At 39.3% G+C, this 26,764-nt stretch overlaps 1 protein-coding gene across 10 annotated transcripts in view; it reads right to left on the reverse strand.

Annotated features, from left to right (window-relative positions):
• Positions 1-26,764, reverse strand: part of LOC100644512 — a 350,489-nt gene that overhangs the window by 260,070 nt on the left and 63,655 nt on the right. For all 10 annotated transcript variants that reach the window (XR_007223424.1, XR_007223423.1, XM_048404380.1 and 7 more), the window contains exon 14: positions 6,146-6,190. Coding sequence is in view for 8 of the 10 variants with exons in the window: in XM_048404380.1 (XP_048260337.1) it covers positions 6,146-6,190 (45 nt within the window). In the remaining 2 variants the exon portion in view is untranslated. The remainder of the gene's footprint in view (positions 1-6,145; positions 6,191-26,764) is intronic.

Here is a 26,764-nt window from a genome sequence, read left to right on the forward strand (position 1 = left end):
TAGATCTGTAGTAGTAAAGAGTATTTCGATTAAAAACATTGCAGCATTTGTCAAACTCGATGTGCATTTGAAATAAAAGTTTTTTTACACGACATAGAAATTGTATCTGTGTTTTTTATTTCACTGAAGAAATATCTGTGAAAAATATGTAAACGAAATATTTTGATTAAAAAGATCGCAGTATTGCGATATTGTAACATTTTATTCCAAATTGAAACTGAGGAAAATCCGCAGAAAAATGGTAGAATTGACCGATCGAAGAATGTCTGACTACAGTCGGTCATATCCCCCTTATTCTTTTCAAACTTCTTCGTAACGCGTGGATGTCTGTGTTATCGAGCTTCCAGGTAATATTTTTTCGATTTGAAGTTTTCATACCCAAGGCTGTTAAAAGTTACAGTTTCTCTGTGCTTTGCTCTTTAAAGTGGAAGCTCTCTTTAGCTTTTAAGGTCACCGATTTACTCTTATTTCAAGAATAGAGTTTTTTAACCCTGAAATTCCGAATAAAAAACAGTTTTCAATTTTGGTAAACGAGTGTTGGAACTTCTCGTTCGTAAATTAAAAAAAAAGCGAAATATTTGTTTTACGCGTAGAATTTCCCAAAGCTTGAGACTAATTGGGTAAAGTTAGCAAGATCAAAGTTCTTTAATCTCGAAGTCATGCGCGCATGATCCTTCGAGCTTTCTCGACGACGAAGCTTTTTCACCTTGACTTTTCAACACCACAACTTTTCCATCTACAGTTTCCAAGCATAGAGATCTTTCACCCTGACCTTTATGAATCTCCTATCTCGATCTTGTAAGCCTACCTCTTTTTTAATTCTAATGCTCGCACGTCTTACATATAAATATTTGCCACAATTCTCGCAGTTTTTTCTATCCAATGTTAAATCTTGCGTTATCTTTCATTCCATCTAAATATCACGTATCATATTTCCTTCGAGCAATTAAATCTACTCATTAACAAATCTTCGCATTTTCCTAACTATTATTTTTATCCTGAATTTCAACATGCTTTGCGAATCATCTGACAATAAAACCATGTTTTTCCACAATCAAGGAATTAATGTACATCGAATCAATCTGTCCATTGATAACTAAATAAACAAACCAATTAAATTTCTTCAATCCGTATAGCAGTAAATTCTCCTTAACCTTGTCACCGATCAGTTTATTCTCAATTTCGATGTGTTCCACGAATCATTCACAATCGGGATCATCTTTTACTGCAATTTAACGATTAGATCTATTATAAAAAACACACACATATATATATATAAAGATGCAAACAAGTCACTCAGGAACCCAATTGATCGATTCAATTTTCTGAGAATTTTTCAATTTTATTATTACAGTGCACAATCGGTGCTTAATTCTTCGAAAGCCAAACGATTAATTGTCTCTGGCCAATTCGATTAGGATAAAAGATACATCGGAAAGGGCATGAATCAAAGAACCAAGAGATAGCCACAAAACCAGTGATCCGCCCGAGCTCGTCCCAAACCGGCCAACCAGACCATTCACTTGGAAATTTACATTTCAACCAGCAGAAATAGACGCCGGTTGCTAAGTTGGTTTCCGGCTCCGAAGGAAGTTTCGTCGTTCCCCGAGCGACTCGTAATTTTTGCGCTGGTCGCTCGGATGCGATCCGCGCGGAGTCTGCGGCGGGTGTCCGCATTGCAGATTTCCCGGTCACGACTGGGGACCCGCGACGATAAACCGGAGCTCGTTGATAGCGCCCAGGAACGTCTTAATTTCATGCATTGAGAACGGATCGATGCGAAAGCCCCATAAACGCCGCTGCGACCGTTTGTTTTCGTGCCAGTTGCGCGCTTTTACTGCACACCCGGGAATCGTCAACCTTGTGACCAAACCTCGACGATGTATCCTCTCGCTGTGTGATGCCTATCGCTCGTTTACGACGATGCTGAAGCAGCGAACATCGCGTGAACGGTTGGTAACGTTAGTACCATAGAGCAGGATTTCCTGATTAATGGTTTGATACGACAGAAGAATGACGATTTTTATAGTGGAAGATCGTGTTACGTCGGTTGAATCGTCCATTGCGATGGTTCAAGCACCGAGTTGTAGCTTAAGAGAGCTAAATGAGTCTCTCAAGAGCCATGCTGATCAATTCCACGTATTGTAACAACCACAAACATTCTTTTCGAGTTTTCTTGCAAGTTTCAATTGTCATACTATCTCTTTGTGATGCTAAATAAATTTATGGAAATAAGATTTCTCTTTTGGAACGTCGTAATCTTGACTCTTAAATACCGTGTATTCGTTGTAATCTTTCCCAATTGGCTTCCTAGTCACAGCTTAATGATACCTAAAATACAAGTAAATCCAACTCGTTTCGATCTACCACAGATCCGAAACCTTCTGTGATCGTTTCCTTTTAAAGAGACTGGTAGCACTTACCATCGTTGCTTACACACGTAAAGCTCAGGGAAAATCTCTAAGTCAGAGCTTTTAACGATACGTACGGAGAGACCATTGGATCGCGCATCGCGTTTCAAACGGGGAAAGGCGCATCAGAGTTGGAATCGTCGATTCATTGGAGGCGTTAGAACGAGAGACCTCGTTGCGGAGTTATCTTTTCGCGATCGTCGATGCGTGTCAGGCTGGTTAAGCCGAGTCGACGTTCGTCGATTCGAGACTCGAAACTTCTCTTCCGCGTACGTCCCGGCGGGATTCGTCGTCGCGACAGCGGAACGAGAAGAGGATGCGAAGCTGAGGGAAACGGCGCGCGCCACCGGAAGTAGAAAGAAGTAGCAGGCGACGACGCAGAAGTGCCGTCAAGTGGAATGCAAGGTGATGTAGACTCTCCTTGCTTTTGCCTGCTTGCACACACACCCCTACACCTTTTCTACTACCAAAGCTGTCCTCCCATTCACCTACGTCTCTTTCGGTTTCTTTCATTGCTCGTCGCTTCTTTCTACCTTATCTCTACTGATGTTGCTCGTTTTTACTTGTGTTCATCGTTCTTCCTGTTATCTTTTTCTCTCATACGTTTTTATCATATTTCTTCAGACTTTTTATATACCCCTTTTTACTGTTTCCAACCAGAGGTGAAATAACTTGTTCGTTATTCCGTTGGTTTCAATTTCATCGACTGGTTCCTATTATTTTTCGAACCCATTTTCCAAGTCTCTTTTCATCGTTCTTTCGCGCCGTTCGATACGTGTTCATATTGCATTTTTATCGAACCCTTCTCACGCCTGCTTCTAGCGATTGTTTTCGCTTCTATTTATTACATCTGTTTCAATCCGACTTTTCCCTTTACGTTAGCGCTACTAATACCAGCATCGTTCATCTATCATCGTCGACTAATCTCGTACTGAAGAAATCGAACGATATTCGAACAGATACATAGCGTAATCATTCAGATGCATAAAAATGTAAGAACAAAATTAACCGTAGGAAATCTCAAGAAATTTCTGTCAGAATTTATGAATCAATCTTTTCACCGCGTTTCCTGTAACCAAATATTTTCAATTTTGATGGGCAAAATTCCTCCTTCTTACTTACTTTCCCCACTATCATCTCGACCCATCTTGCCCTCTAGTCTCTTCTACCCTTACCACATAGAAACACGCCCTCTGATCCCAACTATTCTCCCTTAGTCCCCCACTTTTTCCCTTTTACTCTTTATCATTCCAAGCTCATGCCGTTCGTGGAACGAGAAGAGCGACGTTACGTGGTCGACCGCTCAGTTCTGCTCGATGCATTCTTCATCCGTCGCCAACCACCGTAACCACCCCTAGCTCGCAACTACCCCTTTTCTTTCTCCTCCCCATTCCTTTCTTTAACCTGCGTTCTTCGACGAGAAAGACCCGGTACACCTCTTCGTCCGTGATTTCTTCCCTGACAGCATTCCCTCGATAACGCCTGTCACGTTCCCTCTTATTGCGACACGCGGTCGTTGTACCTCCGACCGCCATTATTTCCTGTGTTATTTCACGCTGGCGGGGGAGCGTTGATCCAGCGACCGGATCACGGCGTCCGATCGCCTGGAAAGAAATCTCTGCGGGAGTAGCTCGTGCTGCTTCGAGAAAAATAGCAGGGAAAAGTGATTCGTTGTTGGTAGACGAATCGTGGCTCGTTCCGGGGCCACTGAATTTCTTCGGGTTTCCTTTCTTGTCCAGGAATGCGATTCAGAAAAATTTGAGGAAGTGTATTTCGGAATTCTCTTTGAGAAATCTTTCGATAGAAAAATGGCGAAATGAACAATTTGTAAATTTACGGTATGGAATTTAGCATATATTTTTTAACCATTAAGATATGATTTATTGTAGGGGAATAATCAAAAATTTAATTTATGTCTAACTCAAACTTAACCGAAACTTGAGCGAAATCTAAACCACTTAGCTCGAACTCCATTCAAATCTAATACAAACTTGATCCAAAGAGCCAAATTTATTCCGAATCTATCTTTAGCTTAATCTGTATCAAGAATCAATTACTCTCAGAGTATTATATTTGTCTCAAAATAAAAATTTCTATTATTCAAATTACACAAAAGGAAGAAATTTTCTTGAAAGGTAAGGGACGTCTGAGTTTGAAAAGTGCTAAAACTCGTAACGCTACAGTCTTCGCGGACTATTCCAATCACGAAGCTCGCCCTTCGATTCCTTTACGAGCAAGAAATCACCCCGCACCATCTATTTTTTTATGTCGTTTTTACGTCACGTATAGAGTTATTGCGGCAAGGTTCGCGTTCCGAGAAACGAAAGGAGATAGAAGACGCGTCGTTAAAAATTGCTTTCCCCACGGAGGGTATTTCTCCAACTGTCCCCGACTCGACTCAGCGTTCGTCGCCCTTCCTACCAATTTCAGACGCAATCATCTCGCTCGTTCTTTTTCCTTCTGTCTTTCTTTTTCATTTCTATAACATAGAGCGCGCGTCGTATACATTTTCGATGAAACGCGTTACAGGCGCATGCATTTTCCTTCCAAACCACATCTGTCCCATGTCGTTCTCTTTGACGCTGTTTCTCCACTAGCAGATGGATTAGTTTTGAATGTCATATAGCAACGACCGTGAATTTCTTTTCTGAAATCTTTGAAATTTTTGATCGCATGTGCGATCACTCTTCGATACAGTGACCATTATTTTCTGTTATTTCGTGTTTTAACGACTATACCTTTCGTTTCTTAAAATAATATTTGAACGATCATTTTTTTCTGCGATAATTTCAGGAATAATTTATTATATATATATTATAATAAGAATAGAAATTTTCTATCGTTAAAAATATTATCCAATATCATTTTATTGGAACTGAGACTTTTTGAAATTTTTGAGGGAAGAATTTATTAGATGATGCTCATTGGACGGGAAGTTGAAAGTAATTAGACAGCCGTCAAACACGAACAGGAATTGCTGCGCGAGTGGCAGCAGTTCATGCCAGAACCTGCGTAAACTCGGAATATTATTTACTCGGCGAACTGCCTTCGGTAGCTGCGTTCTTTATGCACACGCAGTACTACGCAAATACGGCTTCTTAATGCTGTGTTTGTTTTCCTCCCGCATAACGTTTTCGTAGCGCGAAAACTTTGCTCTCAATGCCGTAGTTACTTTTTATCATTAACTGCATATTAATTTCCTAGAATAATACACACAACTGTAAACTTTAATTATCCCGCTACGATATCTTCGAATAAAATTCGCGTAATAAAATATTGTTCAGACGCTGACACATATTTTCACAGAAATATCTTCTCCATTCACCGTTTCGTCAGATCTTTTTCTTTATTTGCTGTACTTGATGTTTGACAAAGAGCGGCATTTTGTTACCGAGCTTAATTTATCAATAAGCAGTCTATCGCTTCGTGCTTTTGTGAGAAATTTAAAATTGCGAAAGTACGTAGGATAGATATAATATGCAAAAGCATAGAAAGTTTCTAAAGTGTACAATATTCAATAATTGAAATCAATTTCTGCTTAAATTCCACTTCTTTAACTAGTTTTATAAGAAGACGCGAGTACGAATTAACATCCGCAGTTTACTCATCGAATACATAACACAATTTTGTTCACTATTGATTATTCATTCGTCTGAAAATTTTGTATCAAAGAGAAGACAATACTCTAAGAGCAACGATACCGCGTTTCTATGAACAATATTAACACCACTCACCTGACTGCAGGAAGGAAAGCCGGACAGGACGAGGCTGGCAGAAATCTGAAACAACGCAAGAGGATCTGGAATTATGTTACACGAAATTTCGCCGTCTGGTTTTAATCACCGAGTTGAGTAATGATTCAGTCACGCTTAGACACCCGCGGATGCAATTTTCCTAGGAACCCATAGCTTGGAAATTCGTGGGAAAGTCCCAAGGAAAGGTCGGGGTATAGGGGTGAATTTAATCAAGTCGAAGTTCGCTGGAAAGTTAGAGGATAAGGGACCTCTCGTTAGACAAGGTTCGTTTTGTTCGGACGAAAGAGAGAATAGAAATGTTTGCGATTAGAACGAGATTGTCAAACAAGTAATTTTCAAGTTCTACAAACAACGATTAACTGTTTCTATTAACGTTATTTAAAATTCATCTCGTCGCACCATTGTTGAACGTAAAATTAACATTATAATTACAGCGATTATAAATGTCTCTGATGTGTAGTTAAATATACTATGCGTGAACGATCGTAATTACAGCGATACAACGAGGACAAGTAAACATTTACACGTATAATCGCGATTCTATTTGGATAAAAATAAATATCAATTTTACCAAAATACACCGCGGGTACGCTATCTGCTATCTGAATAAAACTAAACATCACTTTTACTAAAATTGTCTACGGTAGAATTGAATTTATGTGAACTCGTTAAAAGTGTTTCATCAAACATTTCATATAATAAGATTCTCCCCGTCACTTATAATTTTCCCTCGTATACAAGTTCACGTTCAGATTAAACGGATTCAGCTAAGACCAAGTCATGTCACCAGACTTCATTCGTACACGAGTTCACGTTGCGGTAAGTAGATTCAGCCGGCCGGATTTCATGATCAGACACTACACATAAACGATTTCCTTGCAATAAGTGGAGCCCTACAGCATATATCTTTAGTAACTACAAAACCTCTACAACTCATAGAAATGCCTGACTCTATCGTTAATTACCAACAAGACCAAAAGAGTCAAACTCAGACATTTTTCTTACTATCTATTGGGTTGACAACTAAGTGATTGCGGATTTTGTCAATACCACCTAATGACAAAATCCGCAATCATTTAGTTGCCAAGCGAATAAATATCGTAAGAAATTCTTTATTTCGTATATTTTGCGTATTTTCGCATATTTCCATCTAAATGCATAAACGATCTAATCGTCGTAGTATTCTTTAGAATAAATCGGGACGCGATACCCAAAATTTTTAATAATGAAACTCTCGAGCTTCGTTTCGTGATAAAAATATTAAGATACGTATAATTTTATGTACTAGACCAGGTTAGATAGTAATGGTACTCGTATGTGAATATCAGTGTGTGGAAGTATGTGTGTACGCGGCGTCTCGAAAACAAATGAATGTAAACTGTCCAGTCGATTAACAGTCGGACATAGAAGAAAGTGCTGAGACGCGTGCAAGTGTGTATCGATGAATATCTTTGAAATCGCTTATCGAATAAATATATAACTATTCTAATATGAGTTCTAAGTGTAAATTTAGTGTTCCTATACCATTATTTCGGCTATTAAGATTCAACATTCTCAAGACAAAAATACCAATGTAAGAAGAACAGTGAAACTTTACATCGAAAGCGAAGTGATTTGTTTAAATCAAAATTGGCTGATCTGAAAGACCTTGATCGCAGGTTCCATGAAACACGACAGTCTCGAAGCTCGATTGTTCGGCGATTAAAGGGGCTAGCACGATCTTCGTGAAACAACGACGGAGAAGCCGAGGAACGCCCGGAACCTCGAATACATTACAGCGTCGCGTTAATACCTGGGCCGCACGCGACGTTGTTCCGGTGCATAACATACTCGATTTAACTGCGTTTAGTTTTAAAGCTCGCGGACCGTTTTCCCCCTCGAGCGATACATCGAGTTCCACTTCCCGTTTCCACCTGGCGTAGCATTAACGCCCGGACTATCGCTAATGTGCGTTCTCTGTCATGGAAACCGGCTTAAACCGACGTCCAACAATCTGTTTTCTCCATCGTGATCTTTTCTCCGAACTGCGTCCGCCCTTTCCCTTCCCCTTCGTTTCTGTACTTTTTGCTGTCGCGTTTCGATCTTTCGTGCGAGAAATTGGAACGAGACGACGATTCGTTTTCAATGTTCGCTAGAGATTCAACATGTGTAAATTTGGAATTTGGTTATAGAATATTCTCCTTTTTGGTATTTGATTTAAGAGATAAAGTTTGATTAATGGATGATTTATTTTTAGCGTTCGTAGTACCTGGATTTAAAACTAAAAATATCTGGGATTTAACTAAAATGAGATTATTTAATTTATAATGAAATTGAAACATTGATTGATTGGACCATACATTCGGAAGATTGACAATTTAATTGTATTACATTCTCTTATTGGTTTTTTATTTGAAAAATCGGAATGTCGATGATTCTGTTCTTCGTGCTGGTTGAAGATCCAAAATTATTTCCTCTTCTAGTGTTTGGTTCAATAAATTGAAGTATGGATGAACGATTCATTTTTAATATATCCATTTAATCGTTATCATAGAATGTTATCCAGATTTAATCACTGATCGAACATTATAGAAACTAATCGTTCGGAATATACGTATTCCTAATCCTGATCTCTTCCCGAAAATTCAAACTCAAACTCTCTAAATCCTGGATTCAAGACTTCGAATCGATTGGAATCGCAATTGGCCTACCACGAAGCTCCAACTAGTTCCGATTTCACTACTGATCTTTGCCAAACTTCTCTCCGCAAGTCTCGAAGAGCTTTAAACCCTCAATCAGAAATTTTCGAAGGATACGGCTTGAAAAGTCTCGAAGAGAATCTAGCGGCTCGGGGAAAAAAGTTGGTTCTTTCTTCGTTTCTGTGGTAATAAGCGCTGGTCTAGTTTGATAACGCGGTTCAAGCTTTGACGTGACGGGTATAATTAAACAAACGAAGGAATGGAAATTATCCGGACTGGCGGCCGACTCGACAGGTCGAGATGAAAATTCCGCGGTGGAAGTAATTCGCGACATCTCACAGGACCTTTCGATGAGAATTCCACGAGCTTCGAATCCTGCAAAATCCGATCGATTGCGTTTAAGGAACGACGCGGATCATTTGCATTTCGAAGATCTTTCAGTTCAAGGAATACAGAAAAATCATCGCTTTCAAGTTAGATTTAATTTCAACTTTGATAACGCGATGGAGATATTATACTTCTGATTATATTTTATTTTGGTTCTAATCGGAAAGGGGTGAGATTCCTCTAGTGTCCGAGGGATCTCTCGTTGCCATTACCACGGAAATAAACCGAGCGCCTTTCGCTTCAGCGAAAAATCGCCGCGATAAATCCTCGCGACTCGTTTCGACGAAGTTATTTACGACGCCGACTTCACCCTCCTATATATTGTCCGATGCTGTTTATAGTCGGCCATTTTTCCGGTCGCTCTACCTCTAACGATGCGTCTAGCGCTTTTAAGCTTAACAGGTGGCAGATCATCGAGTCGTCCGTTCGAGAAAGATATTTTCTTCTCTATCTCATCGACGAATCAATTTCATAAGTTCCCGGTTGATTAGAATTTCACTTGTTGTTGTTGTCTTGAGTTGGTTCCTAGTTTCCGCCGATAGAATTCCTTTCGATGATTCAGCGATTACGTTCTTACATCGTTATTTATTACGTCTCAAGAATCCAAATTATACCGAAAATTCGAATCTTCTATCTTCGTAAAGTAAACGAAATTTCCTATGAAATTGATTTGTCATTGTCTCTCGTAACAAGTTTATTTTGACAAATAAAGCGTATTTATTTTCCACGCAATTTCTATCATCCCTTTGAAATTTCATACCCCCGAAAATACGCCCTCCTCTTCTACCGGTTTCCCCTCGAAGAGCAATGTCACTTCAATCAAACTCCCTCGAACCGGCAACCCCCTGTTATATCCGCCCCTGGCAAGATTCCCAGTGTCGTGCCTTAATTTTTGCCAGTCGATTACGCGAAGCTGTTGCTCGCGAAGTGTATTTCGCGATCGCGGGGGTTAATTTCACGGCGTGGCGAGCCGTGCAACACGGCGAAACGACGCGTGACCCAGTTAACTCGCTCGTTTCCCGGTGCATCGACCCGAGCGAGCGTTTATTAAGGGTGGCAAAAGGGTCGCGAGTTACAGTTCGTGGAAGGAGGATGGGCCAACGTCGCAGAGTAAACGTCCCTTAATTAAGTTGTCTAGTCCGCCAGACCGATCCATCGAGCTTCTTTATCGAGAGAGCTGGTCCCTGATGCGAAATCGATGACACGCTCGCTCTCCGAGAGGACGTCGCCTGTTTCGTCCTCTTACTCTCTCTCTCTCTCTTCCTATCTTCTTTTTTTCTTCTTTTTTCTCTCCTTTATCGTCTCTCTCTGTCTCTCTCTCTCTCTCCCAGTCACGAGGGAGATGTTCAATAAAAATTCCTCAAGAGCCTCGACTGGCAGGAAATGTCGTCGGTGAGGCGCGTGTACGGCGAGATCCTCTGGCGGAATCGAAACGGAATTTCATGGGACCTTCGAACGAAGACGAGGGACCGGACGTGGCGGCTTTTTAGATTCTCCGCATAGCAGACGAGGACAACCCTGAAGGTCATTTCGTTCGCGACTAGCTCGTGCATAGAGTTTCCGTTGACTATGGTATACTTAACGGAAATACTACTTGCTTCGGCAAATATCAATTTCAGACAATCAAATAATAACCGTTGTTACGTCCGTGACCCTTCGCATAAACCAAACTCCTTCCCTCGATTAAGGAAGATCACTAGACGTCTAAACATCTTTATTCGGACCAGCAATAATCCCAAGGACCGTCATAAATTTTAGCATTTTTTATAATCAAGACCCTTAGGTTCCTCGAGTATCTTTCAAGTCGAAAGGTTCCTTAGGGTTATTGCTCATTCCAGAAAAACACGAGCAAACAACATAATGCCACCCACGAGCGACCTTTGGTCTGGGGCGGCCAGCACCTACCAGTTTTTTTCTCATCCAATTGGCGACGATGTCTGTTGCCCTCGCTTCCTTAACGAAAATTACCATTAACGAATCCGCTTGTCTCATACTCTAGACACATCCATCAGTGGTTTTTTCCTCCCCGACATCACCGTCACCGAACTACTTGCTAGTAACTCTGACATCTGAACACATCTGACTTGCTGTTAACATTTCGCTGAGAATACTTCTACACGCATCACGCACAAATACTCAAGTGTTCACAGTTGTTGGAAATAAAGTGTATATTTAATCTGTTAGCTCAGTGTTATAATCATTCAACCACCCGTATTGTCCTAACCGAAACAGGGGATCGACTGATTCGTGGCGTCGATTATCGTATCGTAACGAGAATTTACGACCCTCGTTGACGCGTTATACCGCGAACGCGTCTCTCCGTGAAACGGACGAACAACCCTGCTTGATAATAATCGAGAGTTACACGTTTGTGGATGATCGAACAAAGTTTAGAAGTTGTCTTGGGAAATGGAGAATTTTTTTAGAACGGGATTGCAAACAGAAGATTTTTATACTTAGCAATTGGAGACCACAGTGAAAATTCATGATAACTAACAGTTTCGTATATGAGCAATTTTATAATCCAATGTTTTATCAAACAATTTTTACTACGATTGTTCTTTCGCTAGATTTGACAAAATCCTCTCAAGTTTGTTGATTTCAGGTAACTCGAATAATCTGAACGAGCCTGACCGGCGCGTCTCGCCTTTGCCACAAATTCCACGTATTAAAAATGTTTTGATCTTTTTCGCTATGATTTTACACGACCGGTTCGTTTTATTTTTCGTTTGATATTTGGATCTTTTACGCGCGTATTTCCAGCATAAATTTCCGCAACATTTTTCAAAATTCACGTTGATACACGTAACCGGCAAATCGAGGCGATTGCTAATGCATAAAACTGCGTTTGTTCCCGCATAACTAAATTCGAACCAATATCGGGACGTGCAATATAAATTCATTTGGGTGGCTCAGTTAAATCGCGGGATTGAAAACGTTGACTCTTGAAATTTTCGCGTTTGCCAGCCTCGCCGTTAAATTACCGTCATTATATCCGTCAAATCACTAACGGGTGCTGAACTCGATTGCAATTTGGTCCTGCATGTAATTTTCCAACGATCTCTCGATGCTTGGCTTGCTGTAACGAGAATTATTCACAGAAGCGCGCATGTATACGCGTATTTCACCGTTGTGTTTCGTTTCGATCCATCAAAATCTGTACAAACGTACCATTCTTTCCATTAACCAAGAAGCTAATTGTCCCTTATGTTCGAATAATAACCGTCAAATCAAAAGCCAAATGGAGATTTCGAATTTCCTAGTTTATTCAGCCTAGTTTATTTCCTAGTTTATTCTGTTCAGCTTAAATATCACGAATTAAATCAGAATTTTACGCGTTCGTAACGAAGTGGCGATGAAAACGGATATTCTACTCATTTGGTGACAAAATGTTGTTCCAAGAAATAAACCGTGAAATCAGAATAATTCGATGTATGACAAATGTTTAACAGATTAAAATATAAGCACCGATGATTGAAATTTCTACCAAAGAAACTGCGCGATGTATATTACGCTTGTGTATTCAAATTTACGCTGTAAAACGGATATAATTAAATATTGATAACTTACATTAAATATATATAATACCGAAGCTTAATTAAAAAACTAAAACGTGTTCTAGAACTTCCGAACAAGACTCTGTATCATTCTAAATACATAAAATTTTCATAAAAAAAAAAAAAAAAAAAAAAAAAAAAAAAATAGCCATTGTTCACATTGCTCGTTCTCTACTACAATAGTTCTAGCATCGATAAATTTAAAAAGTCGGATTAAGCGAGTCGCGACGGAACTTCTGATGTAGTCAGCGATTAATTCGTTTCTTAGAAATCTCCTCGCGGTCGCCGCGAAGGTGCAATTAGTTTGACGAATGATTCGAATTACGAAGGATCTTGTCCCGATAATTCAAACGAGCCGTCGAAAAATTCCTCTCGAGTATTCTTCGCGCAGAAAAAGCCAGACAGGAACGCGCGAGCATGTAAATTCTATTAATTCATCGTTTCGTCGCGTCTTGTTTCTCTCCGAGCGAATCATTTGTAATGAAACGTTTCGTCATTCTTGTTTTCGAGGACAGGTTGAAAGTCTTTTTGTCGACTAATATGCAGAATTCTGAAAGATATATGGTAATTTCCTCTTGCTTTCGAGAAACTCTGATTGCCATTACGTGGATGCCAGTTGGCGATTTTCTACCTTCGGAAAAGAAACTTTCTCTCAGGTTTCATGTAATGTGTGAAAGTAAGTAAAAATGGAAACCTATCGATGCTAAATTGATGCTGTTTGTACGTATCTTCGACGCTATTTAAGAGTGATTATATCTATTAGAGAGTAGCGTGATCTCATCTTCTTAAATGAAAACGTGTTAGACTTTTCGATTGAATTTGCTCGCGGATACTTATCGGAGAATGAAAAATCCGATAGCTTCTTCTTTTGATAAATTGTATGAACATAAAGAAATGTAAGCAACGAAAGATAATGTACTGTAAGTAATAAATATCATTACAAACAAAATTATTCAGCCTTGGAATACCAGAGAGGAAGACGAGACACGATGGAGTCGTCGTGTAAATTTCGCGTGACAGTCAAATTCCGAAGACGAGACACGCGCAATTTCCCGCAGGGTGAAATTACTGCTCTTAACGAAATTAAAGGCACCCTATGTCGCGCGCCGACGACTCTATCCTCCGTTTCATACGTCAAAGCTACGCTCGCGGTGAATTTTGCGCGCATAATCACAAGCAACCATGGAGCACGTGCTTTTCAAGATTCGAAACGTTAGAAATTCTCGATGGATCTCGTGGATAGAAACATCTCAATCGTTGGTAGTAGAAAAGTAGACGCAGAGAAGTAGTTCTTGGAGACGAGCCAGTCTCTGTCTGTCTGTCAGGCTTGGTTTATTTGGGCCTTTTCGATTAATCGGTTCGGTCGACTAAAGTGGAAAGCGGCCTCGAGCGTAGAGGTTGAGGGAAGGAAAATTGAAAAGCGTTCGAAGAAGCAACTGCAGCTGGATCAGAGGTTGAGCAATCTCCCGAGAACGTGATCTTACCGCTCTTATTATACTTTCTTGTTTTTTGCGTTGAATATGTTGGAGGTTAAGCTGGATAAAAAATTCTGATAGAAAGATCGTGAATGTTTTATATTTAATATCCTCAGTTTCATATATGTTACGACTATAATAAGCGTAGGTTATCATGGCGGGTCTTTAATATCGTGACAAAAGATATTCAAGGAAGTGTATAATATGTACCAAGATATCGCAAGTAAAGAAATATTTTATGAGAATAAAATTCGCGTGTATAGTATATCAAGAATAAAAGAAAAACACAAACATAATATAGAGAACGCGTAAAAAGACGTTAGGAGTACGCAATGTAAATGTTAGAGCTTGGCAGTCCAAGCAGCATTCGACGCTTCATTCCAGCTGATTTTTACTCGAGAAGTTACTTTCAAAAGCTATTCGTAATATGGATGAACTTTCATATTCTCAAGCGTAACAAAACCACAAATCTTCGCGCAATAACACGCACCTAAATCTTGCTGTAGTCGTAAATCATCTAAGCCATTTTTTATTTGCAAATCGTTTAAATCTCTCCGTATGAACTGAAATACGTACTACGAGGTCTCTGATCTTTACCATAACAATTCGCTCGATATCGAAGCTGCCTCGTAATCAAACCAAACGGCGCCGACAACTTGGACCTATCTCCGAGTTTAAACCGTAACAGGGTTCACTTGACGCGATGCAATAGTAAACTTCGAGTTCGACTTCGACGTTCACGACTACCGAGGCGCAAGTAAACCTCCTAATTGCCAGTAGCGTTTCAGGTACGCGGCATTATTCGAAGCCGGCTTGCACTCGATAATGAACCAGCAAGCCGGCGCTCACGACGTTGTTGCGAGCAAGGATCGAATCGCATACGTTATTGGGATAACAAGGGAATTAATTCCGAACCGTTTCGATCCTCGCCCCTACGCCCCTTCAGCGCGTTGATCGACTCACTTCCGCGGAAACCTGATGTCCCCTGACAACATACGAATTCTATGCAGCTCCAAGAACAGAGAAATTTCGCCGAGACGCGCAATAATACGTATTCGTCGATGAAACGACAGAGAAAAGGATTGAGTCTATGAGAAACGTTTGATGATGAAGAAATGGGAAAATTTATATCGTGATATTTATTGGATTTCTCATATTTTGACAGTAGTTTATTGGTTGATTTTTTCTTGGGCGATTAGCTTTTTCACGAGTTTATGAATATTCTTGTAGTCGTTAAGAGTTTACGAGGTAGGAAGGATTTTATTCAGAAAAACATGGATTGAGAGGGTAAGAAACGTCCTTGGACAACGAGAGAGACGAGGAAGAATATTTATACACTGCCTGTTTATTAGATTTTACATGTTTTGAGGGACGTTATTTGGTTTTTTATGGGAGAGTATCTTTTGAAACAGTTTATGAAGATTCTCCTTTACACGTACGTTTCTAAGAAGCGCAATTTAACGATGGATGCAAAGATGAAAGGGACGAATGTTTATACTCTGCGTGCTTATTGAATCTCTAATATTTTTACAGCGGGTTATTTGGTTAATCTTGGGAGAATATTTCCCTGAAGAATTAATGAAGATTCTTCTTTGGATGGAATTTTATTAAAAATGAATTAATGGTATACTTCCTTAATTCGAAGCAAGAACAAGATTAGGCTTCCTCCTTGTGCTATTAAGATTTACCTTTTCCTTTTCCAATATGTTGTTCATAGATCTAAAACGTTGACATAATGATACAAATTGTAATCCGCTAGAATCACTGCTAAATTATTTATCGATATATCCATACTAACTTTGATAATAGAAGAAATTCGCGAAATTCTTATGCAATTAATACGCCATCTAATAAATGTCCAATTTATACGAAACTTATCCAGTTTCGCGTCGCATTGACTTTCATTAGAAAAGTTCTATGGAACATGGAAGGATGCAGAAAAGTTGGCAAAAGCTACGAGACGGACAAGAACCGATCGAATCAATCGACCAACCGGAACGAGTAATTGCTAAATAAACGTCGGGCCGGCGATGGCCGCTCGTTAAATCGTTAATTTGCGATACCGGGAATAATAATGCAACGCGATGAAATATTCATACGGATATTCGTCGATGTTCTCGTTTATCCCGCGCATTGAGTGCCGATTATTTCGAAAACAGTCGGCGAGGACGCGGGGTGAAATAAATTTCCAAACGCAATAATCGACACCTGTTTTTTTCTTCCTCTTTTCTAAAGGTTTGCTTCTCGACGATTCTACGTTCCGTACGATCGTCGAAATTGTCGTAGGCCCATGGACGGTGCAAACATTTTCGTTGCTACGATTTTTATGCGGCCATTATAAATCGTCGTTTTAATGATTGAGAGGTATTTCATTCAGCGCACGGTGAATATGCGGTACATTAAGCGAGATACATTCTACAGGCTGGTTCATTATACGTAGGAGCCGACTTCGTCGATATATTCCACGTTAAAAAACGATTAAACCGCCATTTGAATGTTTTCGAATGGCCGCTGCCCATTTGTTAACGTTTCATTAAATCGAGTTGACGATCGAGAGAGACGTATTTCCATAGTGCACGCTTCGAATGTATATTGTATGGGATTCGTTTGACCGAAAAACAATCCAAGGGGAGATATGCTCAATTGCTTGTAGCGATCGAAAAAAATAACGTTACATTCATTTATCCGACATATCGGCATGCACCAGATCTCCTGATTCACGCACGAGATCACATATTTCTCTGAAAGCAAGATGATAGATATAGAAAGGACACGATCACGGAATATTATCGAAAAAGCTTCGCAGAAGAACCGGTTATCGAGCAGAAGATAGAGATAAGTAACGACAGATTGCAACATAGAAACTACGTAATATTTCAACCCTCTGTCAAAACGAGAACTTAACACAAATATACGCTCACATCTACACACCTGTTCCCCTTTTCCCCTTTTCTTCCGTCGAATTCTCCTGGATACACATATATATATATATGTAGGTATATATACGCACACATGGTACACGTCACGCGATATTAAAGCAGATTCCTTTGGCGAGCGGCCAAGTCGATGAAAACCGAGGTTATCGTCTGTGCGACGGCCGATTTCTTTGTAGAGGCCACAACGACACCGTCGACTACGCGAAAATCGCGCACACTCATTTTACGACGTGTCACCGTCATGAATTTTCAAGCTTCCTTCCATTCTTATGAATGGAACTTCCTTTAACACTTGTACGACTTCCTTAGGCCCTTTGTGTCTTTCGTATTGTCTATTCTTTTAAATTCATTCAAGGTTATCATAAAGATTCGTCCCATGGTGTTGAGACTTATTCAATGTTCGTATAGAAGAAATTCTTGACTCTTCGATAAATTTGATTTGCAGCGGAGCTTTCTTATTGGAATAGTCTCCGAGTTTCTTTTAAACTTCGTTATTCTCCGAGCCTCGCCGAACATATTCCAAAGTTCTTGCGCGGGAATGAATGAAGTTTGAACTTTGAAACTTTCATCCAGCTTTGTCAACGTTTATTAAAAATTGATTCTAGAGAAAGATATCGCGAGATATCGTTGAACAATTTGACAAACGTTACAGATTGATAAAGGAATAAGAATATAAGTAGTAAGAGACTATAATCGGGCGGACTTCGAATTTTATCTGTTACACTCTATCGCATGAAATATCAATTCAGTACATTGATCGATATAAGAATTCAACAGCGTCATATGGATATAAATAGAATAAACAAAGGCAGGTAGTGGAGAATCGTTTATGGTCAGACAGATTTCATCTACTCGTACTTAATCTACTAGATTCTATATTTTTCAACTTTTCTATTTCATATTATGTATTACGTAAAGAATTACGAAAAGAAAAATAAATTCGATTGTATTCCAGAACATTACTCTGACAAACACTGCCTAAGTAAATTAGTTTCAATATTTTACTGTCTATCATGATTGACGATACTTTTATCGAAGCGACGCTCACACCGCAAATAAAACATTTTACAATTTCAACTTTACCACTCGATATATATATATGTATCAATATTTAAATTTTGCAGAAAATTCTACTATAAACATTCAAAGTTTGATATTTCAATTTGACCATCGATTTTTAAAATTTCAGTAACACTCCCAAAGAATGAATCGAAAATGAACCGAAGCAGAAGCGATATTTCCGTGTGTTATCATGGACGCTTTGCAAGATAATGCAAGCACGATTCTGTTTACTCTGCATTCTGCACGCTGGTCGCGTTTTTGCACGCGTGCATATTGTTCCTATGGAACACGTCCAGGAGCATGCAATCAGTGTATATTCGTAAACACGCGAGCCGACGCGCGTGTGTTCCACACGCCTTCACGCCGGCATCAGTGCGCGGTCTGGAAATTCTATTTAGAATTTTTTTTGCGCCGCCAACTTGAATCGGGTTTCCTCGAGGTTTAATTACGCGTGCCACGCAACCTTTCTCATCGTTTCGCTCTGGAATTCAGGCCGGACCGCGCGAGGAAGCTGAACCTTTGCCCTCCGCCACGGTTAATTACAAGCTGACCTTTGATCTTACGAAACGGTCCCGCATGAGAACCGTGATTTCAGAGGACCAAGCAACTTCTACTGTTTTTTACCGGTTGAAAGAAGCGAAGAAAAATAATCGTAATTGCAAGTTCTCTGTGGCCAGAGTTTCGCCACGAAATCCGCAGATTATATTTTATATTCGCACAGAACGAGTGACCTTCGCCGAGAACTTTACCAGTACTTTAATCCATTAATCTTCTGATTCATTATTTTTCATGTAGTTTATTCGAGTCGGTATTGGTTATCTACTGGTATAATACCGTGTCACCTGCAAAATCTGGAAAATATTACACAATTTATAATTAGTTATTCTCTGCTTGAATAACAGAAACCGATGTTGAAATTCAACTTTGCGGTAGGTACAATTTGATTTTGTTAAATTACGATCATGCCACGACGATACTACGATATTGTAAAGTAAAGGGTTAAGAGCAATATTTTATATGAATTTTTCCTAAAGAATTGGAAGAGTACATAAATATGTAAAACAAACGGTCACCCGAATCTTAACAGTAATTCTGACAACAATGGTTCGCTCCTCGTTAGAAAGAAATCCGTCAATTCCATCTGTTAATCCCAAGTTATCTCGATTATCCCTAAACATCCCTCTACCCGTAAAATCTACAACTTCTCCTCTTCCTAACCATAGCTGCCAAACTCTCTCTGTCTCTCTCTCTGTTTCTATGCATCGAAAGTTTCATGCACGCGAGAGTGCCTCTGCAAGATACGAGCGTCGCCACACCTGCCACAACGCGTGCTCCCCTTTCGTTCACCTGAGCAATCTGCCGACGTCACCGCACGCGTACGTTTACACGAGTCAGGAACACGCACGGGGAAGGGTTAGAAAGCTGGGCCACGGTGGTAACATTCCGGAAGCCAGGATCGATATCCAGACACGCCATCGCCAGGCTCGACAGTCAACCACCCTCTTCCAATCTTCTTCTCCTTCTTATTCATTCTCCATCCTTCACCCTATTCCACGTCTGTTTATTTTTCCCTCCGTCCCGTTCAGCCATCGCAGAAGGTTAATGGACCCTCGGGGATGTCTTTGGTAACGCGAACGTTCCGCGGAATTTTTCCTTTCTACCACCTTTGGCGAATCGTCCTCGAGCGAAATTCCTCGAAAAGCGGTTGAAGCCGGTGAGATCAAAGCAGAACGGATGCTCCCCGACGGAAAATCCAAGCCCCGTGATTATGTTTAAGTTGGTCCATGAGAAACTAACGAGTTCTACAGGGTACATGCCGGTGATTGCCGGAGACTTTCACCAAGTGTTTCGCAGCAGGAGGAAGTTGTTAAGAGAAGAAGATCGGGGCTTGATAGTACGTAGGATTTGATTCGTGTAATTGGAAGCGGTGTTTAAAGGAATATGTACTTCTGCGGTGTTTTGCTTCCACTTTCTCCGTACTACTACAGCAGAGACTGTTTTTAAGATGTAAAATACCGAACAAAATATTTGTCGAACGAAATGTTAAAATAAAATATGTCAAGCGATATTTGGTGATAATATTACGGCGAAAATAATTTCACTGTTTCGTAAATTCTCGTTTGCTTGTTTCGCAGATGCGTGGTTCGACGTTTTCTGTTCCATAAACATTGACATTGTTCGAAAAATATACGTGAACTGTAATAAAATTATTTTACGATATACCTCAAAAAAAAAAGAATGAAATAGGAATATAGAAATATAGCAAATTTAACGTGTAATTTTCCCGTAATCAAATCGCAACGTTTCATAAAACCAGGCAACTTATCCGAGCGATGCGTCATGTTGCGGAGAAGTCAGTTATCTTGTCGGCAAACTTGTTAACAAAATTGCAAAGCATCGTTGCTCGCGGCTAATGGATCATCCGTAAGTTTTCTAAAGTTTGTAGGTCGGCGAATTTGTCATCGAGGTGATTACGGTCGGCAGGTTGGTGGATCGGTCGCCGTATTCCATTCCCATGAGGATCCGAAAGCGAGTAAAAGCGGTCGAACGTTGGAATCGGGGTCGTCGAAGCCGGGATTAACGACGCTTTCCTTTTTCGCGAGCGCTTCTTGCAGATTCGATTTGGCCCACGGCATTGTTCGCGTCGCTACGATCCGATCGCGAAGAACAAAGGCGGACGCATCGTCGTCCCATTTGCTTTAAACGTAAAAAAACAGAGAAAAACATCGGGGGACAATGCATTTTCGATCGACAGAGAGATAATTTGTTCGATAGGGAATTTTGCGAGGTGACTACAGGAAAATGGATCGACCAAGGTTCACAGGGTATGTGGGCAGATTTTGATAGATGGCACAGTAGAAGTTGAGGAATTGATCTTGGTAATGCATAGACGGTGAAGTAGAAATCTTTGCGGATGAGAAATATGGAAAAATAAGGAAAAAAAGAGAACTTGTATAATTTGTAATTGTATTCAATCACTTGGTACATTAGATAGGCTATTGTAATAAAATTGATCATTTTAAGAAAAATATATAGGCTGTCTCGTTAAATTTCAGCATGTAAAAGTTGAATTTCTGAAAAATGCTTGAAAGAAATTTCAAGGAGCTCTTTCAAGAAGCGTATCTTTATAATGATGTGAATCTTAGAAAATATATGATACACCAACAATCTTCATTATCGTTCTTCATAAAGAAATTGAATAATCTTCGTCTTAAGTCGCTCTAAAAGTAGTAAAATTTGGACATTATTATATAATCAATAGCAAAAGCCGCGAGTTGAGCAGCGAGTTGCATGTTCCTTTATCCGAAGAAGGTAAAACAATACTTCTTGATAACAGGATCACGAAGAGCAGCGCAACAGCTGCTCGAGGAACATCGAATGCGAATCTCTCTTCCAATTACGAAGTCTCTATGATCATTAACATAGCAGCAACTCGTCGATCCTTTCTAATTGCAACATCTTGTTAGAGATGAAAAACCACCGAAAACAAAATTGACAAGCGCCTCTGTTACATAAAGACTGCAAGATACGTGTAGTTCGGATGAAACACACGATCATTATACTTAACCGCGTGCATGTTACGTTCCACCGCTCTAATTAACCAAGATAATTAGTCAACCGTTCCTGGTGTGACCACTCACGAACATTTTTCCTCTGTGAACAAGGTACGCAGGATGGTAGAACGATGCCTAATGCGAGAAAATCCGATTACGCGACGCGAAATGCACACAGCCAATAAAAGTTTGCAGATTTCGCGCTGGGAAAACGGCTCGCGCGCTAATTTACAGCGAAGCTGTAGCAGCGGCGAGCTTTACGATGCACCTGATACCGATAAAAGTACCGACGGGAATTAGCGTGAAAGATCGCTGTCCTGATACGAGCAGATCGTAAACGCGACAGAACAACGATATGAAACGTTACTGCGCGTAGTAGCGTATCAGAAAAATTGCTATCTATGCCGCGAGGTGTAACCAAAATCCCATCTTTCCAGCTTCCTTGCACGATAATTTAAAAGCTAGCAATTAGACTATGGATGCGCATTTATGGCAAATTTAAAGACACAAAAACGTACGATCCTGTACACATAACGTATAAAGATATATAAAATATTAGAAGTAAAGTAAACTCGTTATATTATTTAGAGGCTGCAACGGATCTCTTTCTATCGTATAATCCATTCCTTTATTTGTTTTTATTGAGATATGTGTAATTTTGTGTGCTACACTAGATTAGTTGCGTAGTAGTGACACACATATATGAGTATGAGTGTGCGGAAGTATGTGCATGCACAGCGTCTCGTAAAACAGATGAATGCAACTGTTTCGTTGGTAGTCTTGTATGGAAGATGGTGAGGCAAAGAAAATGCTGAGACGCGTGCAAATGTATATCGACGAAGATCTTGTAAATCACTATTAACAATAATCACTATTAACATTAAACAAAATTTGAAACTATTTTCATATCAATTCTAAGTATAATTTAAGTGTTCCTATAGATTTATTTCAGTGATTATGATCCACAATTCTCAACAGTTACGTAGTATCATGGAAAAGAGCCCAAGAAATATCGAGTTAAGCGTAAACAATGTCGCGAGAGCCGAGGCGCCGTCGCGTCCGTCAATGTGTCGTCGTTCCTTCGAGTGAATAGTTTCGTAGAAAAGGCCTACGTGACCCTGGCCACGGGTGTTCGCGGAACACATGCATGGTGGGGCTAAGAAAAGACAAAGGGATGCTAGAACAGGGAGTGTTAGTTGAGAAGTCAGAGAGTGTCAGTGGAGAAGCCGCAGAATGTGAGTGGTGGAGCCGGAGAGTATGAACCGGGAAGTTGAGAGCCGAGTATGATAATTAGACGTGCGACGATATTGTAATCAGTTTATTGTATTGAGTATTGCTTGTTAAACTAAAACTTAACTCCAAATAAAACATCATTACTTGTCCTTAGTCTAAGACCCGTTTAAGATACTACAGTTATATGAGGAAAACATGAATTTTCATAAAACTCCGCAGTCCACTAGTAATATCAATGGATTGACACGTGACAGGTTGTAGTTTACAGATATTTTACGATATTATGTTAAATGGAATGATTAAAATAAATTATATCTCGTAAAATATAATTTATTCTACTGTCAAACATGTTGCAATTATGATAGCAAATCTATCGGTGTTAATTAATTTCTAACTCGTATCCGATAAAAATGAAACCAAAAGAGAATTACAATTTCCGAGAAATTGAGTAACGAGAAAATCCGGAACAGTATTCCTTGACAGAACTTTGCATTTTAGGCTATAAAATATTCATCGACGATCAGAGTAAGGACACAAGGTGAAATACGTGCATCTCGGCGACATTGAACGCGATTGTGAGTCCGATACAGAGGGTCGCGGCAACACGAATGGATCAATCGCTGAATGCGCGCTCGAAACTCGAAGCGAACGTTTGATATCGCGCTTCGACCAAGTGTTCTCGAAACCGGCTCGTATCGAGTGTAAATTTTGTTCGATATCGCTACAAGTAGTTTCACGGAAAAAAATCCCATTCTAGTATCCTTAAAAGTGAATTTTAAAGAAGCGGGGTAAATAAGCGAAACAAGAGAGAAAGAGATATTTCATATTGTACGAGTTGTTTTCTTTTTTATTAAAAAAACGTGTACGAGAATCGCGAGGAAATATTTTACGAATATATTACATGTGCTGCATGAGAATTCTTAATATTTACTTACGACTATCGGTAAAATTTAAAACCAGTATAAAAATGTCTATAGAAGTTCAAGTATTTTTAGTGGATCATTGTTTATATAGACTGTAAAATATTTATAAACGCAAAATGTTTATAGAAGTTCAAGTATCTTTGATGGATCATTGTTTATATATACTGTAAGTATTTATAAACACAATATGTTTATAGAAGTTCAAGTATTTTTGGTGGATCATTGTTTATATAGACTGTAAAATATTTATAAACGCAATATGTTTATAGAAGTTCAAGTATCTTTGGTGGATCATTGTTTATATAGACTGTAAGTATTTATAAACACAATATGTTTATAGAAGTTCAAGTATCTTTGGTGGATCATTGTTTATATAGACTGTAAAATATTTATAAACGCAGAATGTTTATAGAAGTTCAAGTATCTTTGGTGGATCATTGTTTATATAGACTGTAAAATATTTATAAACGCAAAATGTTTATAGAAGTTCAAGTATCTTTGATGGATCATTGTTTATATATACTGTAAGTATTTATAAACACAATATGTTTATAGAAGTTCAAGTATTTTTGGTGGATCATTGTTTATATAGACTGTAAAATATTTATAAACGCAATATGTTTATAGAAGTTCAAGTATCTTTGGTGGATCATTGTTTATATATACTGTAAGTATTTATAAACGCAAAATGTTTATAGAAGTTCAAGTATCTTTGGTGGATCATTGTTTATATATACTCTAAGTATTTATAAACACAATATGTTTATAGAAGTTCAAGTATTTTTGGTGGATCATTGTTTATATAGACTGTAAAATATTTATAAACACAATTTGTATATATTTACAGATTATCTATAAAATTAAAAGAACATCGCTCAACCGAGAGTGGTTATAGAGAAAAAATTAACCGGCCGGTCTGACTACATACACGAATTTCGGGTATATTTCACTGCGTGCATTCCTGATGCAAACGCACAGAGAATCGAGGACGAGTACGCGATATCCCTTGACAGTCAACTCGGTGAAATTTCACCGGTGACGAATCCTGCCATTTCTGCACCATTAATTAGGTCAGCAAGATCGTTTCAGAGTGAACGTAAAATCTTCAGCGTGACGCAAATTGTGGTGCCTGTAATGGACTACTTAGACGTTGATACGATTACATCGATTACGAGCGAACGATTAGCATCGATGCGAGGCCGTATGAAACAGATAAGCGTCGGCCTGTCCGACGAATACGTAAAATTCACAAAAATTGTCGATTTAACGAATGATCACGGTGGTTGAGTTTGCGTCTGTGGAATTGCTCGGGAAATTTCATTGCACGTAGAAAGTTTCGAAAGAATATCGAAGGAAAATGAAGAAGAGTTAGGAATTTTATACGCTTCGAAACTTTTGAATACCTGCAGGAAGTGAATGTGACTGAAATACTAAAAACGTCGAATAATAAAATTTGAATGTTCTCTATTAGAAAAATACAGAATGTCTCGATGAAAATTTTAAGAGTTTGTGGATTTATTGAATTTTATTTTTTTTTTTTCAGCAGAATCACAAGTTTCTCGTTAACATAAGCTTTCGTTATAAACTTACAAAGTTTCATGCGCTTCTTTTTGCAACGTTCCGTATTTCGAAATTTTATTTCTTTATCATACTCCATTGGTTTTAGTTGTAGTTTGGTTTTCGAGCATAGAGAGGTTGGTTAGGAATTTTTGTAAAACGTGGACCGTCGCTAATTTCAATTAGCCCGCGATGCGCCGAATGCATCGCGGGATTCAGCGAAAACAGAAAGGCGAACTTTGTTTTTCGTAATGGTCGACGTCGAGGTCAGGGCAACGAAAAATAATCACGATTTTCCGGAATACCGTACGGCAACTCCGACAAGCAGAAAGTTTTCCCCATTAACGTCTCGTTTTTGCGGATGCAAAACTCCACTCGACTCGCGCGACCAGAAAAGATGCCCGCCCACGTGCAGACACGAAAACCAAACTTTTTCCCAGCGTTTTCCCTTTTTTCTCTTTTTCCACCACTAATTTTCCCGTTAGACTAATTAGTGAGGCCGAAATGTAACAGTTTTACCGTTTCCGCTTTTGCAAGCCTATTTGTCCTACAGGCTGATTTAAAAGTAGAACATTCGTAAAATTATAGGTACGTTTTTAATTTGGTTTTTAATTTAATGAATTGTAAGCTGTTTTTAATGGAGACAAAACATTTTCAGTGTGGAGAAAATATGTAATAATTGGTTATACGCAGTGACTGTTAATTTGTATGGTCTATAGATTGATTTAGCAGAGGATTTACGAGCAATTTAGCTTTTTATTCGTTCGTGGATCGTATGTATAATATATCAGCATTCAATCCTCTTTATTACTAATTGGCTTACGGAAATGAATGTCATAACAGCGCGACTGATTTTGAAACGTAATGCCTACTCTGATAGTTCAAATTGATTCTGTACATGTACAGGGTGATTCAACAACAGGTGCAACTAATTTCGAAATATGCCAATATCGAATATTATATACGGAAATCTACCACGCTAGATTAAGTAAAATATTCTCGCTCATAAATCCTATCCTATCGATTCTACAACAACGTTAGAATGCTATTCTTTAAACGCCACTCGTAATTCCTTCTCCTTCGAACCAACGAAAAATTATCGAAAACCGTCGAAGTTACAGCAAAAGGCCAGCCGAATTCTGCTATACCCGCATCCATGTACACCAAAACGCACTTCGACTGCTTCGCTCGGTTCGATATTAGCCTCGAGTGAATTAACAGGCGAATCGGGCCAAC

This window comes from Bombus terrestris, chromosome 3 (genome assembly GCF_910591885.1).
Source record: "Bombus terrestris chromosome 3, iyBomTerr1.2, whole genome shotgun sequence".
Taxonomy (NCBI): domain Eukaryota; kingdom Metazoa; phylum Arthropoda; class Insecta; order Hymenoptera; family Apidae; genus Bombus; species Bombus terrestris.